This window comes from Coloeus monedula (assembly GCF_965178545.1).
Source record: "Coloeus monedula genome assembly, chromosome: 5".
Taxonomy (NCBI): Eukaryota; Metazoa; Chordata; class Aves; order Passeriformes; family Corvidae; genus Coloeus; species Coloeus monedula.
This window is the reverse complement of record NC_138785.1, coordinates 32,556,702-32,574,814: the sequence shown is the minus strand read 5'-3', so window position 1 is coordinate 32,574,814 and position 18,113 is coordinate 32,556,702. Positions and strand designations below refer to the sequence as shown.

The 18,113-nt window shown below is 36.3% G+C and overlaps 1 protein-coding gene across 1 annotated transcript in view; it reads left to right on the top strand.

Annotated features, from left to right (window-relative positions):
* The window catches only part of GSTCD (glutathione S-transferase C-terminal domain containing), a 53,899-nt gene that overhangs the window by 2,711 nt on the left and 33,075 nt on the right, over positions 1-18,113 (top strand). The window contains exons 2-5 of the mRNA XM_082281228.1: positions 1,061-1,490; positions 2,626-3,087; positions 6,308-6,562; positions 7,264-7,357. Coding sequence (XP_082137354.1) covers positions 1,080-1,490; positions 2,626-3,087; positions 6,308-6,562; positions 7,264-7,357 — 1,222 coding nt within the window. The 5' untranslated portion in view covers positions 1,061-1,079. The remainder of the gene's footprint in view (positions 1-1,060; positions 1,491-2,625; positions 3,088-6,307; positions 6,563-7,263; positions 7,358-18,113) is intronic.

Sequence of the window (18,113 nt, the reverse complement as noted above, 5' to 3'; positions counted from 1 at the left end):
TTTTAAAAAGTACTTGCATCGTGTTCATGTAATTGTGCAAAGACCTTATTAATGTAGACGGTTATGTGAAAGACTGATGCTGTTCCAGTGACACTCGTGCTTTATATATATGTATATGAAACCTCATTCTGGGCTTTCTTAGTGACACTTAAATCTCTTGTCCTCACTGCGCTCCAGCTGTGGTCCGTGACGCTTGTTGTAAGAGGGCCATCTAGTGTCTAAAGCTTTTCAGTGCCAGCTGTTATCTGTGAGGTGATGGGCAATTCTGCTGAGTGATGGAGCAGAAAAATGACTGCGTCCGTGCCTTATGTTAAACTCCTATGGAATATTATAGTAGGAAAAATATAGTGGGTTGAAAGCTACAAGGAAAATTATTTTGAGTTTTTAGTATACTGAGAAGACATTAATCTCAGCTCTGGCCCTGTTGAATTCTACTGGTTTATAGTAGTTGTGTGTTTGAGGTGTTCATGTAGTAGCATGAGATGAATGTTTATTTGCTTATGTGTCCTTCGGTTATTATCTCACTCAACTCTAGATTAATTTTTTTATACCAAAACCAATATTTTTTCCCATGGCCAAAATACCTGCTATAAATGCCTTTTGGCAGTTACAGAAAGACAGATGTTTGTATTAGGGAACTGACTGTTGCAGATGTGTGCTCAGGAACTTGTTGTTTTCAGTAATACATGGTTAATGTTATGGGAGATTTTGATGTTGAAAAAATCAAAAAAGCCTTGCTCTAAAATGTGTACACACTTAAAATTTGAAAATGAAATGTTTTCTTTAGGTTTTGTTTGATGTCAGAAATAGGCTAAAATGTTAAAAAAAAAAGTAAGATCATTTTCCTATCCATGATCTATCTGTATGTGAACAGGCAGTGTAGATGTGGAACCATCCTTTTCTCTCAAAAAAGGGCCTGCCAATTATTCAGGCAGGATGTCTTCAGTAGTGTCTTATGTTAAAATCAGTTGTAGCAGATAGTGGAAGAAGCAGTGACATAATTTTTTTTTTTTTAATTCTGTATTCTTTTATGAATATTGTACTCTGATTTCTATTTCAGGAACCATCTCAGGAAGAAGATGAAAGATAGTGTCGCTGAAGAACATTTATATTTGGCTTTTTCTCATCAGTGCAGAGATAGTATCTTTCCTCTTCATACATCTATCTCACTGTTTTTGCTATCCTACTGTGACTGCAAATTATTTAAAGTTTTTTTAGTGCCGACTGGCGAAGATGTGGGTGATCAGTGTGTGACAAAAAACCTCGCTGGCGATCTCGAGGTCCATTTAATCTCCAGGTGTCAGCTTCCAGTGGTTGTGCAGAGCTGCAGTTTACCTGCTGTTGTCGCGAAAGATGACAAATTCTGCCGAGCTGGGCTTTCTGTGGTCTTAAGACATATAATACAGAAAACATTCGAGGCAGATCCATCTAAAAAGGATCTTTTGGAACTCTTGGGCTTTAAGAAGACCTGCTTAAAAGCCTGTGCTGAAGTGAGTGTGTCTCTCTCTTAGATACATTAATAGGTTTTTAATAAGCATTGAATGCTCTGAAGTAGACTCTTAATATCGATGTCAAATAAATTATTTTAGTAAAAAACTTAATTTGCTTAGAAAATGCAATTTCCTCTATGGAGAAGTACCTGTATTTTGGCACAAAGATGAAAAATAATTATTTTTGAAGATACCACTTTTTAGCAGCACAAAAAGAACCTTGATGCTAAAAAAATAGGTCGGATCTTTGTTTCATGTCTAGCAGTATAAATGAGTTACAGAGTAAACTTAGAAGTACCTAATTTCTTGTTAATTTTGATTTCAAGAGCACCATATATTGTTAGCCTTCACTGTCAAGGTGCACTGCTGGCTTTTGTTTAGCTTATCCTCACCAGGTTGTCCAGTGCCTTTTCAGCTACCTGGCCAGGTGGTCAGTCCCTAGCTTGTACCATTCCAGGGGATAAGTCCCTCCTAGGTGTGGAATATTCTACTGAGTTCTATCAGTTCCTCTCAGCCCGTTCCCTAGTCTGTGCAGGAGTTTGTTGGGAATTTGTTGTCTGCTCTGCTCAATTCCCTGTCATTCTTGATGGGAGTATATTCCATCTCCCCTCTCCAGGTAAAGATGATGAAATGGGATAGGCCTCAGGATAGACCCTTAAAGATTTCCGCTTCTAACTGGCCTTCAGGTAGAGTGTGAACCATTAACCAACACTACCCTTTCAGTTGAGATGTCAGCCCATTTATCACGTAGCAGTTTACTCATCTGGCAGCTCATCCATCTAGACTTGCTTTCCTCACTCCTCTCAGGATGTTGATCTCCACCCTGTCATGATTGCTATTTCCATGGTTGCCATTGATTACTGTGCCTTCAACCCAGTTCACACCTTTGCTTCTTATGAGTTGTGCAGCCAGCCTAATTTTATGTCAATAATAAGGAAATAAAAATATGCTACGCTGGATAACTGTTCATTCTGTTATATAAAGTTTAGCTTCCTAACTCTGCTGTTGCAGAAGTAATACAGAAATATCTGCGTTTCTAAGATTAACAAAGAATGTATTTAAAGCTGAAGTGGACCAAAAGTAACCCTGGATTTTGTTTCTGTAGAGACATTGATTATGTAAATTTATTTGACAGGTTAGCCAGTGGACCAGACTCTGTGAGATCAGCATACCTCTCGCTGTTGAAAGATTTTTGACAGCCTCTCCTCAGCACTGCCAGGCAATTCCTCCTGACATTTTACTGTTAGAAAGGAAGCTTGGAGAACCTGTCCGAGTACATAATGATGACAAAATTCGAAGGCAAAAACTTCAACAACAGAAGGGAGTTGCCAAGGCTGCAGTGCCTGTGCTTGGTAAAGAAGCAACAGAGGAATCAAAACCAGGGGAAGTCCATGAACATCCACCCTCAAGTTTGGAACTGAGTGTAGCTTTCTCTAAACTACTTGCCCAGGAAGCACCAGATGCAATCAACAGGGAGGCCCCTCACATCAGGAGAGCAAAAACCTCTGACCTTCCGCTCTTGGACCACGTTTTTGCAGAAGGGCTTTATTTTACTGTGGCAGATCTAGTGCTTTTGCCATGCATCCACCAGTTCTTGGTAAGATGACAGACTCTGAAAATATTAACTAGTGTACATGTATGTTTTTTAAGAACCTAAAAGTTGTAAAAGATGTTAATTTGAAACATACTGTGGTGCTTACAATGTGACCTTAACCTGAAATCGAAGACTTGTCTTGTTTTTGTAAAAACACAAAAATCAGGGATTGGTGAGATCACTAAAGTTACTTCTAAATACATGGCATATCAATGGTTATGTTAACTGTTAAAATATTATACTGAAATATTTTGGTACCAATTTGCCCAGAAAATAATAATTTTAAAATACTAGTACAGGTGACCTGAGCTCAACTTAAAAAACTAGTTATACAGTGGGAAAAACATCTGTGGCAAGACTGTGCAAGAGTCTTGCTCAGCAGTCTTTGTGCTTCGTTTTATGACAATATATGCACAGGAAAGATTTAAGGAAATGACAACTATGTCTTTATTTCCCATTACAGTGAAATGATACGAGTTTGCCTCCTACCAGTATTCCTGCAGTTACTCTATGAGATTTATGCCTAAGCTGGTGTCTGTTCCAGGAACATTTGCATTTTGATTTTGCAAGTTGGTTTGCCAAATTTCCCTTATGGTATTTGAAAACAAATGGAATTCCTGGAGAAGATGCTGTTAGGCAGATTGAGAATAACAGTCTCTAGAATCAAGATAATTACTATTGAATATTAATAATGTGGCAAATGTCCACTTTATAACTTCTTTAACCAAGATCATCATCCTCAATGGATTTCTTTATGATGATAGCAATATGCTGCCTTTGAATTAAGATGATGAGTTATTTTTCAGAAATGCTTCTTAATTCACATCTGCTTTGTTTGTTTTGCAAATTACATAATTGGAGGTGAACAGCAACTTCTGTATGGATGATAATAAACAAAAATATTAAGACAGAATGTTTTCTTACTATTTAAAAAATGTTAATGTATCTCAGTCTTTGTTTTTCCAAGGCCTTTTTAAATAAGAGCTTAACTTTTTAGAGTAATGTTTGGTTTACTGGTGCCAGGCATGAGAAGATATTTGCATCAGATGCTTAACTGATTTCAGCAATGTAGGTGAAGTAGTTCTGGGGAGGTCCTGTGAGTAGCTGAGAATGCTGTATTTATTGACTTTTTGTGTTACCCTTGAGCCCTGGTGTTCTTATGAACTAGGTGTTTTACAGTACAGTTGTGTTAGCTCACACCAAGGATTGCCCTAAAAACCTGGCTTTCGGTTCAATTTTTACCTAATTCACAAGAGCTCTGGGATGATGTTTGTTTATTTCTGTTCCCTGGGGAATGATCATTTTCTAAGCAATTATACCTTGATGCCTACAGTTATCATCAAAATTGTAAAACTTGCATCTGAAAGCTTTTTGCAGGCAGTGAGTTGAAACTGCTCTTGTTGATTGAAGTGCCAGAGTTTAATTCTGCATTAAAGTGTTATTTGTCACTTGTATAACTGGTCTTCCTGGATTGTGTATAAAAAAAATCACTGTAGTTGCAGTTCCACTTTGAATTAAGGGTGTGAATAATAATGAAGTTTTCAGTGAGTATGTGTCTGGAAAATACCATCCCATAGATATGAGGAGACCTGACTAGCTGATTGTAATTATAATTACCAAAAGTAGGATAATGAAGCTGAAGGGTTGTTTTTCATTACCTCATTTCATTGCTGTTATCATTCTGAGGTTACCTTTGTTTCACTTTCTATTAGTTGTAACTGTTGAAAATTAATAGAAGTATAACAAAGGCTCAGTTCCTCATCTGGGAGAAACCACTATTCACTTTTTAAAATACAATTTTGAACACTTGATAACAAGTGTAACAGTGCCTCTTAGAATTGCTTTCCAAAAGAATTCTTCCTTAACTGAATTAAAGTGTTTATGCCTGTGTTACTATTAGGATATTAAATTGCATACTGAAGTTACACAGTTCATCCTTCTTTTGCTCCTTTAGCTATTGCTAATTATTTGTGGTTACCCTAAGCATATTATAAACACAGCATGCAAGAGAGCTGTTGGAAATTTCTTGTCATTTCAAGTGTTCTTTTCGAATTTCTATTTCCACACTGCAGACAGATCCGTGGAGGAATGCTGGTTTTGCATGGTCTTTTCTGCCTGTTCCTGTAATCATGATTTTTAATTTTCTGTTTAAAGCAGGCACAGCATCACAGAATAGTTGAAGCTGGAATAATTGAGGTTGGAGGGCACCTCTGGAGCTCATCTTGTCTAACCACCCTGCTCAGAGCAGGGTCAGCTAGAGCCGATTGGCCAGGATCGCGTCCAGTTGTATTTCGAATGTCTGTAAGGAGACTTCACAACCTCTCCTGTAAGAGGATGATCTCCATTGTTCTAGAACATTTGGGAATCTAAACAAAAGATGTTTAATTTCATCAAATGCATCCTTTTTAAAAGTAGTTGGACTTCATGCTAAAATGTAGTTTGGGTATATTTTTTTTAATATGTGGAACATACTCTTACTAAAGAAATTTTTTTATTTCATGTTTTACCTTTAAAATACTAATTTCTATTGGAGGGCACATTAACTCATAATCACATACACTTACTTCAGAAAGAAAGATACTAGTTACCATTATTGTATAAAAATATGATCTTAAGATTCTAAAAAAGTCTGAGTAAATACACAATTTAAAAAAAAAATCAGTACTAATTTGAAAAAAGTCACAGATGTAGTGCAAAGACTTGAGTAAAGACATGGGGTAATGTATGCCTGTTACCACATAGTCTAAGGTATTTCAGGCTTGCAGTTTCCAGCAAAATAGCTGTTGGCAGATGAGCTTTTAAGAGGTACTTGTGAGAAAGAGCATTCAGGTACCATAATGTCATGCTTAGAGTTCAGTATTCATTGCAAATTACTGCATTGGGGTTTTTTGTCTAACGACCGACCAAAAGTAATCATTCCTATGTTAGCAAATAGCACCCATTATTTAAATGGAGTTTTCCTGTTACTGACTGAAATTATGATTAAAATTGATCATGTAAACCTTTTCATCCTATTAAGCGAATGGAAATTGCAGATAAAGTCTAAATGGCCAGCTAGCAATTCTACCTGGGGCTCTGAACAAGCTGATTTTTGTTTCACCATCATGCTGTGAGTGCATGTGCTTGGCATGGAGCTGAGCTTGCTCCTGTAGTTTGTGCCTTTTGGTGGTTTGTTTACAAGAAATTTACACTAGCAGGTAACCTTCCCTTTTTATTTTTTTAGGTTTTCAGCAAGAGACAAGGCAAAAATCTGGTAAACTTGCCACTGATATCCAGTTGGTACCGAAGAGTTCAGGAAGTACCTGGAGTAAAGAAAGCTGCTGGCAAATGCAACATGGAACTTCTCCAGCTTCCAGAGTTGATGTCTGCTCCAGAGGAACAGCTACAGGACTCCTCTTCAGTTCCTGATGAGTTAGAAGAGGATAATGATGACAGTCATTTTATAGGTGGTCCAAGGCCAACCATGACTAAGTTAATGGTAATTTCAGTTTTTTAATGAGTTATTTTTATAGCCATATTGGCTTGATTTGGAGTAGGTAAAATTTATTAGAGTTGTATAAGCTGGTTTTGACAGCCTTGAACAGTTTAATCCCCTTTGTTTGTCTTAAATCTGATGCGCATTGACTTAGAAGTGATTCTACTTTTCTCTTCTGATATTTGATTCATTCAGGAATTGGGCAAAGATAGGGCTACTGGAGTCCTATCAATTATTCTGAATAATCAAAATAACTTTTTGTTTGAATTGCAATATGGTATTTCTCTTTTAAAGATATTTATGTAAAGAACGACAAAAAACTGTGGCTTTTATGTTTGGCTTCATTATCCAACCTTTTCAGCTGGGTTGGTTTGGGGTTTTTTTTGCTGTTTGATTAAAGCTTTGAACATCTGGGAACCCTAATGAGTTTTGTTAAAGAAAACTGTCCATCATGTTCCATAATTTGGTATTTTTTGCACAGAAGCTGACAGCATTTCCTAAAAAAAATGAACACAGCTTTCTTGTGAGAATAAGAGAAATACGTAATTTGAGCGTTGTATAATGTTGAGTCATCTGCCTGTTCAGTTTCACTTAAGCTGACAGGGTTGCAGTTTGATCTGATGCCATTAAATTTAGTGAGAAATTTGATACCAACTTAAGTGGGTAAAGGGTCTTAATTTATTTTTTTTCCTCCTTTCATGTAGGAAAATGGAATTGAAGCAAAGTTTTCTCCTCATCCATGCCCCAGCTGGACCCTAGACTGGACCAGTCTACCATCTGCAGTCAGTCCTGGGGAAGGTGAGGGTTTGTATGTCTGTGTATTTAACAGGATCTTCTTCTGGTGAAGCTGCTTAACTGTTTCATAGGAAAATATGCCAGTTTTCAGTATGTTTCAGAGCTCTCTAAGACAGGTAAGCAGTTTCAAATCTGTATTAAAATTCAGTCTGTTTGTGACATGTGGTGATGCAACTTCCCTCAGGTCATCAACAGCTGATGACCAAACTGGGAACAAAAGATTGACCTTGATTTCAGTCGGCAGTTGACACAACTCAGAAATCCTAACCAAGCTCAGTGCTTGGTTGTGTTTTCCGTAGAAGTAAAGGTATCCATAGATACCTTCCATAGGAATAAAGTTACTGTGGTTGTCAATATGTACAGATAGTAAAAAGAGGGTGGCAGGTCAGAATATAAAATACAGGTGGTCACAATGTGAGACAGAAGGAAAATGAGATACATCGTGTGATTATTCCCCTGGACTGATGTATGTCATCATAGGAAATGTTTTCATTTTTTCCTCTAGCAAGGCAGTGGCTGAAAATTTTGGGAAGGGGGGCTTGTTGAAATAAGACTGAATGGAAATAGTGTGCTACTGCTGATTATATGTTAAGTTTGGGAAAAAGGAGATTATATTTAATTTGTGACCAGCAAAGAAATGCAACATCTTCTCTGTGGTATTATTAGGCAGCAGTAGAAAGGGGGTTTTTCATCCCTTTTGGAACTTCAGTTAATCGTGGAATCTTTGCTTGTGTTCCTGGTCCTGTGTGTGTGAACACATTCATTGTCTTCAGGTTCATTTCCTACTCACTGCAAAGGCTTTGTGGATATTAAACTCAGTTTGGCTGGATATGATTAGGGGTGCTTCCTTTAGGCTCATCCAAAGCACATTAAAGGGAGGGGGAAAGTGTGTGAATGTGTGGCTGGACAGTGATAACCCTTGTTGCTGCTTTATTACTTTGAGGATATATGGAGATAGAAGCCTTTGGTACTGTCATGTTTTTTCATCAAACATTGTCTTCACTGTGAAAGAAACAAAAAAAAGAGATTTTTTTAAGACGGGAATCTATTTTTTTTTTCTTTAAAACATCTTTTTATTTATTGACTTTTTATCCAACTGTGAAATTCAAGAATGAGAAGTAACTGACCCACAGTCTTACAAACCCTTACTACTTTTCTCATGAGTTGAAATACTTCTTAAGCAGGAAGTACTTAAAACAAATACTTTATTTGTGGTATCTCATCTGAAATGAACCATAATTTCAGTCACAGTATGCATGAGATGGTATTTACTTACAAAGGTAGTGGTTGTGAACAAATTTATATTATTCTTTCCAAAAAAATTGCTCAAAGAGTGAATGTGACAAGTCGCAACCAAATTCTGTAGGCTTGTAGATAGTGCCGCCTTCCTTTTTCCTGAATGAAGGAATTGTAGTAGGTTAGAAAAGAACTCCTTAGCTGAAACATGACGTGTCAGGTGAAACTGAAAAGACCCCTGTATGTGCACAGTAGGAGACAGAGGGGTCAATTACAGAATGTGTGAAGAAGATCAGTCTAAAAACTAGACAAATAAATAAAACTCCATCAAAACAACCACATTTTACAAGTGCAGCTTGCTCTTACCAATTAATGGAACACATGTAATTCTTTATAGCTGGTCCAAACAAATGTAATGGATTGAATATAAACATAGTTGCTAGTGAATCATGTCAGGTATATAATACACTTTTTATTTCTAGTAAAAAATGGGTTCATAGCATTGAATTGACTGGGAGAAATATCTGACTTGTAGAGGTGAAATTTTCCATGCACAATTTTTATAAAGCCAATATTGAAAACGAAAAGGCCTTTCACAGCTTCTGTGTTGGGCACGCAGGAAAGAGTGTTAATTTATTGGAAGACAGCACATGCCTGCCTAGCTGAAGACAGAATGACTCTGGTTGTTTGATTTATGCTTGCTTTGTGATTGGTAGGGAGTCGATGGCCAAATTAAATTACTGTATAAAACTGTCACAGGTAGGTTGACCTGAATAAAATGATACCCTGGTTGATAAATGCCCTTTGTTTGCATTCTGGTGTTCAGACTTTTGAGAAAGTTGCTAGATTTTTAGAATGCTTAGCTTTTAAAATGAGACAAAATTTGAAAAGCCCAGCAACTACTGTTCAGTGGTAAGGCTGTCCCTTAAACTGTTGTTATGAAGAGACTTGTTACCTTGATTTATAAGCCACAGAATAATTAATACTATACTGTAAATGTGGCTTGGTCGTTTTTTTTTTCCTTGGAGGGGGAGGGGAAATGAAGCAGCCTTCAGGATGTAGAGATAGATAATATTGAAAATGTTGCCTTTATGTTGTCTGCTTTTTCTAAATAATTTAGGTCAGCTGAGAATTTGTTCTTCTAGTATGCATAACTTATGAATTAAGGTGTCAGCTGATTTGTCTACAGGTGAGATAAAACCTCTGGTCTTTCTTTGAAGACTAAATATGCAAATAGTTGTGAGACTATTCTAAGAATACATTTACCTATTTACTAGGGTGTTGTTTTATAAAATGACTTCTCAATCCCTGAACTCTCCTCAGCTCCTCCTACTCCCCTGCCTTGCCCAGCAACTCTTATTTTCTTTTATTTGGACAGGGTCTGAAATATTAATCTAGTTAGAAATGCCTCTGTACTCTGTTTCTTCATATCAGCAGCATTCTTTAAACTCACCAATTCATAAATTTTAAAGCTAGATGGATGGTAGGATCATCTGTGCCTGTCTCCTACCTGATTCTGGCTATAAAGTAAGTTTGTAATTGCTTATGTCGAGAAGAATGATTCATAGAAGAATCATAATAATGCTGAAATGATAGCTGGTTAAGGAAGAGTGGCAGGTTCACAGTATCATTTTATTTCTCCAGAGTGGAGGTTAAAATAGGTAAAATTAGATATTAGATTCTTAATCTAGATAAACTAGTTTAAATTAGATATTGTAAAGTGAAAGAGTAACTTAGGAAGGACAGCAGATTTTACGAAGAGATTTTCAAAATGTGTTGGTAGACATACCAGGTGGACCAACAAGAGTAAAACAATGTTTACATATGTAATTTAGAAACATTTTTGAACCTTAAGTACCTTTGAATAACACAGGCTAGAGCAATAACACAGAGCACGGTGTTCCAGTTTTGTGGAATTAACTGATGTTTTGATTAAACAGTCTTGTTGCCTACCAAACAACAATCCTGAAGGATCAGTGTTACCCTCAGCTTCCAGAACTGATATTAAGTACAGGATACTTTAATGTAGTGTGGCTTCTCAACAGGGAAAGAAGAAAATTTTGAATATTTCCTAACTCTCATCATAAACAAAATTAGTTTTAATGAAAGGAACAGCACTTAATGATGTAATTATCTTCTAACCAGTATAAAAGTTTGTGACTTCATGTCCATGTTAAAATTGTTTGTAATTGCTCATAGAATTGAGTAATATAATAATTGTGCAATAAATGTTGTATTAGATGCAGATTTATTTGAGTTGAAATTGTTGTCAAAATTGTATCTGTGTTGTTTCTGGGATTTTTTTATGAGGCTAGGTCACTTATTTTGTTCTGCTTTTTATATTGGTATTACCTTTTGAATATTTTTACTTGAAAGATGCTTTCTGAGTTGAGAATACATTATGCTTAAAAATCAAAGATGGTTTAGGGAATCTGACATTTTATGAAAATTTTTGCTAATCAAGAGATGCAAATTGTGTATTTTACTTTAAATGTTAAAAGCAACTGTATTTTTAAAATTAAATCCAGACAGTCATTCATTCTGTAGAACAAAAAGAGTTAAAAGCAACACTTTAAAGTTCTCCGTTTCCCTTTCAAGCCTGTCAGAACTTTTTGAAAGACTTTGAAGATTTTTTTTTTTAATAGTTTTTTAGCCTGTTTCAGTGTCTCAGGCATCCTGAAGCAGGAACTCATCCTTCTTCTTCAACTGATTTTTCCATATCAGACAGCTCTTTGCCTGCAAGCCACATGGGTGTAACAATTCAAGGGAAACTCAACTGAAGCTGCTTCTCATTAACCTCTCCTTAAAGTTACAGTTCTGCACTCATTTAAATAAGTTTAAACCACATTTGTGTGTGCATTATATTTTGCAGTTCAAGATCTGGAAAACCTGTGATGGCAATACAGCCAGGTTGCCTCATATTCTTGATAAATATTTGAGAAGTAGGTAATTTTCAGTAACAAAGAGAAAGGAAAATTGCTCATTTTTGTAATACAGGCAACACTGATATATCTTCTTTTACTGGCTTGCCTTAAAAAGGGTATTCTTGCAAAACTTGTATTTCATTTGTGACTTCCTAGACTCTTTTGACTGTTCAGGGATATAACATTGTATAGTTGGCCTGAGGACAAATTTCATGGAAGTTTGCATGTAATTACTAACTTTTAGACAAAACATTCTTCAGGTTTAGCTGGAAAAAATAGCTCAGGCTTGTCACCAAACCAGAGAACTCATCCACGACATTGTACACTGTTCCTACTGTTACTGTGCTCTTCCTCCATTTTTCTTTTGTGATTGTCTTGGGTTACCAAGCAAAACAAGGGAAGTGAATTAATTATTTTATATTTTTAAATGCCTATTTAGAGACAGGAGGCAAAGCTATTATACGGTTAAGTTAAATTAGTATGTAGTAATGATTTTTAGGCACAATGATTTGCTAAAATGAATACTCTTCTTTGAAAACATAGCTGGTTTCTATGCCTAATGGAATCAATGCATATGCATTATGAGGGATACAAGTTCAGTACATTTATGTTTGTTTGAAGTCTGTTGCATTTTCTTAAGTGATGTTTTGATCTAAACGACATGCCTATAGCCTCTGAAGTATTCAAAATCTGCAAAGAAAAAAACAACACTTGCTAGTGTATCTTGTTAAAAATCACACTAGAAAGACTAATACCAACTTCTAACAGCTGCATTTTGACTCAGTGAGGACCTGTTCTCCTTGGTGTTTGGTCTGTTCTGTAGAATCCCATTGTGATGAGTGTGATTGATGGACTTTCATACGGCTGATAATCATATTGGAAAGTGTCACCTTTGTAGTAGTGCCTTGCTTTGTGGAGTCAGTGTAAGCCCTCAGAGAATTGCTGAAGCCTTTATGCTTCATATTGAATACCCCCTACTACAAAAGTTTAGGTTTTGACGAGGTCTTATTCCTGGAGATAAGATTTTTACAGGTCACAAGTCCTTGTTAATTGGGAGTTTATTAGGCTTCAAAGAGATTTGTTTTGTAGAGTACTGTACATAAAGTTCAGTGTATGCTTTTTTAGTCTGGTTGTGGTTTGTTTGTTTACTGAACATACCTAAAGAATTAAAATTAAATACTGCAATTTGCCAGTTGAAATGTTTTACAGATTTATGGCTTGAACACTGAAGACAATTCGTAATGATTTTGTAAATTCACAGTAGTCTTAGTTCTGATGGTTGAGGCATGTTCTTGATTAATCCAGAGTGAACTTTTACAAAATATCTGCACTTGACAGTCACTGGTCTAAACTGACTTTACCTACGTGGAATTTGAGTGTGATCTGCCCTAGATAGAAAAAGCAGTTTTATTCGTTGCACTGTGATGTTTTTTTCTTTTTTGGCTCTGAAGTTCTGAGACACATGGAAGGCCATAAAACCCAAAAACGTTAACTCATAGGTGCCTAGCAGGTATTTAACAGAATTGTTAAATTAATTTTTCATATCTTAATCAGAAATCTCTAATGAATGTTAAATAGCCTGCTAAGAAACTCTGCCCTTTGTTTCATTTAAACTATTTGGTCTTTCTTTTCCTGCTGGTATAACTGTAGTAGAGTTTACTAGTTTCCTTCTCCCTTTTGTATTTCTATGTTCTCTGTTCGTGAAATAGCAGAGCCCCAAAGTTACATTATTTATCCCCTAAACCAGAGGCTTAGAGGTGGAGTTTGTGCTAAGTACTTCATAGCATGGAGGTGCAGGTCATTTTTTGTGAAAGTTTACTATTGACTAATGAAGGAATGCTGATCCATTCTAGTAGTTATGGTTTGGAACAATGTCCAGCAAATATCCAGATGATTAATATGATTCAAAAAGACATTTTCTTTTGAACATGGCTCAAAATCGTCATCAGAAGTAGTTTTGGGGAATAGAAATATAGAATATCATATCCTTTAATGATCAATAAGGTGTACTTAGAAGTGATGCTGTGTTAAAAAATGTCACTTCATAGAGAAGACAGTGGTGACATATTTATCATATTTGTATTAATTAGAAAGAAAAGTGTTAACTCGTCCTCCACCTGAATTTATCTCCAAATATTCTAGATATGCTATTGGATAAAATGTTAAATTGCTGTTGACATAACTCTTCATAATCTTTTTCAAGAATATACTAGTATCTTAGTATTTCAAGTTGCTGTAAAATTTAAATTGATTTTCTGTAGCACCAATCTTGACTTGAAAGGGATGTTTAATCCGCTTCAGTATTCTGGTATTTCTTGCTGTAAAATGCCTTCACTACTTATTTGAAGATTGTTCTGTAAGTTTTGTCATTAGACTTAAATCCCAGCTACATCCGTGGTAGGGTGTACAGCTTGTGTCCTTTAGGTCCTTTGTGTCACCCATTTACCATATCCCAGAGTGTGGCGATTCATAATTAACTTACCTATGTAGCATAATCAACACAAGGATTTAAACTTAGGGGGTTTTTACCTGTCTTTGCAGTATTTTTATAGGTCACTTACACTGCTGTTTTCTACGCCTTGTACCTGAGGGACAGCTGAGTTTTAACATGACTGTTCTTAGTGTTTCCTCTTCAAAGCCTAAGCAGTCCTTTCAGGCAGAGGCATCAGGAGACCTTTGATACCCCTGCAGCAGCATTTTGGCTTTATTGCTTTCTTCAAAGTGTAATGTTTAGCTATGCAATCTGTCTTTCAAGAGCAGAATCAGAATTTTTCGTAGCTCTGCGTGTGACTTCTGGAGCTTAAAATCTTCACAGACCACGGGAGGGCAGCACAATCTCTTTGGATATGGAACTGTACCTGCATGGATGGAGCTGAGCCCTGGACTAAGGAGTCATCCAAGAGAAAGATGCTTGTTATGTGGCACTTTTCATCTTGGTAATCTCTAATCCCAAAAATTGGGACCACCTGTTGGAAAAAGTGATTTAAAACACCTTTTTTTCTCCCTCTTCAAATTAGAGTTGATGATTTAACAGTTGACACATTCATTGTGTTGGAGTACACGTAAAAGCAGTAATTGCTGAGTGTGTTGTGCTGGGTGCTGCATAAATACATAGCAGAGTAACACCTTCTGCCTCGAATGCTTTCAAGTCTAAGAAAAGAGGTAACAGCTGAGCAGGGACCGAAGGAGGGGGGAGCTGATCAGCTCAATTTCTGCTGGAGTTTTATATTCTCTGGGACAAAGGAGTAATTCTGGGAAGATATTTGTAAGGAAATGAGAAGCTTAATGGAAATATCTGGAAATCTTCTTTCTGGCTTACACATAACATGAGATTTATGCAAAAGATTTATTTTTTTAATTGATCAATAAATACTGCAGTAGTTCAAGGGCCAATGTTTTGGAATTAAAAAACATGGTAGCATTGTAGGCTAGGTTATGGCTGGAATTCAGAGGAAAGGGAAATAACTCATTTAATATGTTAGAAGAAAAAATAGGCAAATGAAAGGATGTAAAGGAACGAACTAGTAATTCACTAATTTTTTATTTTGTAGCAACACTGAGCACATGAGAATATGCAACCATCCTCATTAGGATGGGAGGAAAGTAGGCAGACTGTGAAGAGCTGTTTGGCCTAAACATTGCACAGGAACAAAACATGGAAAATGAACCCTGGAAACGAGGCAAAAAGGAGTCTCTCTCTCAACTGAACCTCTTACAACTTCTCTTCCTGATATAATCTTGCTTTCAAAAATAGAGGCACTGGGAAATTACACAGAGGATAAGATCAGAAGAGGGACTAAATATGAAAAGGAAGGTGTAGTGTCTGTGCGTACGCACAGAAAAGACTGCGACCTAGAAAACACATCAAACTGAGCCCAAGTCTGTCTCTGCTTCCTCGGTAACAAAATAGTGCAAACACATCAAAAGAATTTATATGATGTTCTCACTCAAGTTTATTGATGCTCATATTTTGTTCTGGGGATAAGTCCTTTAAAAACATTATTTGTTGTTTCTTTGGGGGAAAAGTAGGACTTGCTGGAAGTTGAAGTACTTCATAGATGATTTAGGGGTTTTTTTTGTCATGATCTTTGGAGAATCCATTAGATTATTTGTAGATTATTTGTGAATAGATAATTCAAACTGTGTTCTTAATTTGCAGTTTTGATTTTACCTGATTACTGAAACTCTATTAATCTTTCCTACTTAATATTTAATATCCTTAAGTTGTTATTTCTAAGGCTAGTGGTTGTTTCCAGAGTTTGTGATTCCCCAGATTTTATGTGCATTCAGAAATTTATCATAGTAAATAAAATGGAGGTTTATTTTGTGGTTATTAAACTAAACAGTTTCCTTCAGAAATGTAGGCAAACATGTTTTGAACAACTTATTTTCCAATGTCTGGATTTTGTACATTGCAAGTATAGAACTGCCACATTGTCATGTCAGAATCTTTACTGAGGTATTGTCAAGTTTTGTGCAGCATTAGTGAATATCTGGGAGCTCTTCATTGACATTTTATAAGGAGTTAATGAATCACAGGATATTTCATCCTGGCAGTACAATAGGCTTGTGCACATAAAATGTGCCTTGAATGTGATGTGTGTGCTCAAAGGTGAGCGCTGTGTGAGGGGCTGCATATATACCTCCTTCTTCCCTCCCCCAATCTTGCTGTGTTGCAGAGTTGAGGTACAGAATTTGTTTCCAAACCATAAATCAGCTGTGACAAAGTGTGAGTTAAGGAGGAATTTTTCTGTCTCTTGGAGTTACTTACGGCTTCCATCTGTACTTTCATTGTTTTTGGATATTCATGTGAAGAACCATGATTGCATTAGTTGATTTGGATACAGCTTTACATTGGATAAGGTCATGAGTTTGATTTTGGCTCTTCCTGAAGGTGAATTTTTATGCACAGTTGTTTGTTTAAAGTTCTGATTGACAATTTCAATTAAGTCAGCACTGCTGTGTTTAAGAAAAAAACCCCAAACCTAATAGTGTTAAAAAAAAAAAAAAGGTAAAATTATTTTGAGTCGTTCATAATGTTCTGAGTAGTTTGGTGCTTTCAAAGCTTTTAATTACACAAAGGAGAGGGCAGACTACTGTATGTTTAGGGTTTTATTGAAGATGGTATTAATTATTTTGTACTGGAAATGCCTCTTCTCCAGATGGTTTGGAAATGCTTCTGAAAAGTTAATTTTTGGCTTATGTTTCATGTCAAATTTCTGGCATCTTACCATAGCAATATCAAAAGGAGTTCACATCCTTTAGAAACTTCTATAGTACTGAAGAGCAAAGGCAAGTAGGAAGTTCATCTCTTTGTAGAATTATTTTGTAAATGTAGAAGAATTGAAGAATAATCTCAATATTAAAATGAGTCAAACCTAATCTGAAGCAATAAAATTTGTCCCCTCTTAATGCAGAACATTGATCTAAGGATGCAGAGATAATGGAGGGAGATATGGTGCTTTTATTTCAGCTTGTGCTTTAAAGGTTTTGCAAGTCTGTCATGGAGTTGTTGGTCTTTGTGTTGGTGTTTAAATGGCTGATGTAAGTAGTGTGAGTAGACCAGTTGAGGTATCATTCATGTAGTCATTCCATCAGCACGCTTTCCCTGGAATTTTCTGATGTATTTGATTGATGAGGGGCTCTTAAATCTGCTTAAATGCTTTTGAATATCCCACTTGCAGATCTTCCATGTGTCCTTGCGTTTCTAGTGACAAGAAGTAAAAAACAACAGAACATCCCCCCACCTCAAAGTCTAAGGTCCTTCTTAGCAGTATAAACTGTTCTGAGTGCCTCTATGAAGCTCCACTGGACAAAGTTTTTACCTGAGCTCTTGGTTGCATTGCATGTTTTCTGCAGAATTTCACGTGTTAGGAACCAGAGTATGCTGGACAAAAGTAAAAATGCACTCTTAAACTTGACTCTTTTATGCAGACACTCCTCGCTGTCCTAAACTTTGTGCTTGATGCCTTTACGGCTGCATGGCTCAGACTGTAAATGGTTCTAGGCTGGATATGTGGCATTCAAGGCTGCATATGGAAACTGGTTTTCTTTCCCTGTCGTTCATTGCTTGAGACAGGGAGAAATGTTGGTGCATGTCACAGACTGCCATGAGGTAGCATTTCATGCTGTGTCCTGGATGGCGTCATGAGTTTTGGTACAAGGTCAGGGGGATTTAATTAACCAGTGTCTTTAGCAAAGAACACGGTGCTGTTACTTGCACTGTATTTACTAAGTTTATGCAAGAAATATATCAATTTATAGATACAGTATCTTGAATCATGCCTCATATTTCTATTGTGTCTTACAGTAGTAATGGGTATACTTTCCTTGAAATTTTGTTTATCTTTCAATACAATTCTTATGTTTCTGTATCATCAACAGAAGCTACCTGTAGATGTTGCCTGTTCTCAAAATGCGTGTTTCAATAATGTAACTAGGGATTTGGTGTTTGTAGCTCCTTTTCCCCCTCATACAGGGAAAAGAATGCACTTAAATCTTTGTTTAGACATAGAAACTTGAAAGAATGAACTAGGTTATCAGACTTTCTGTGCAAGGTAAATTTCGTGGACTTTAATGACAAATTCAACATTAATATG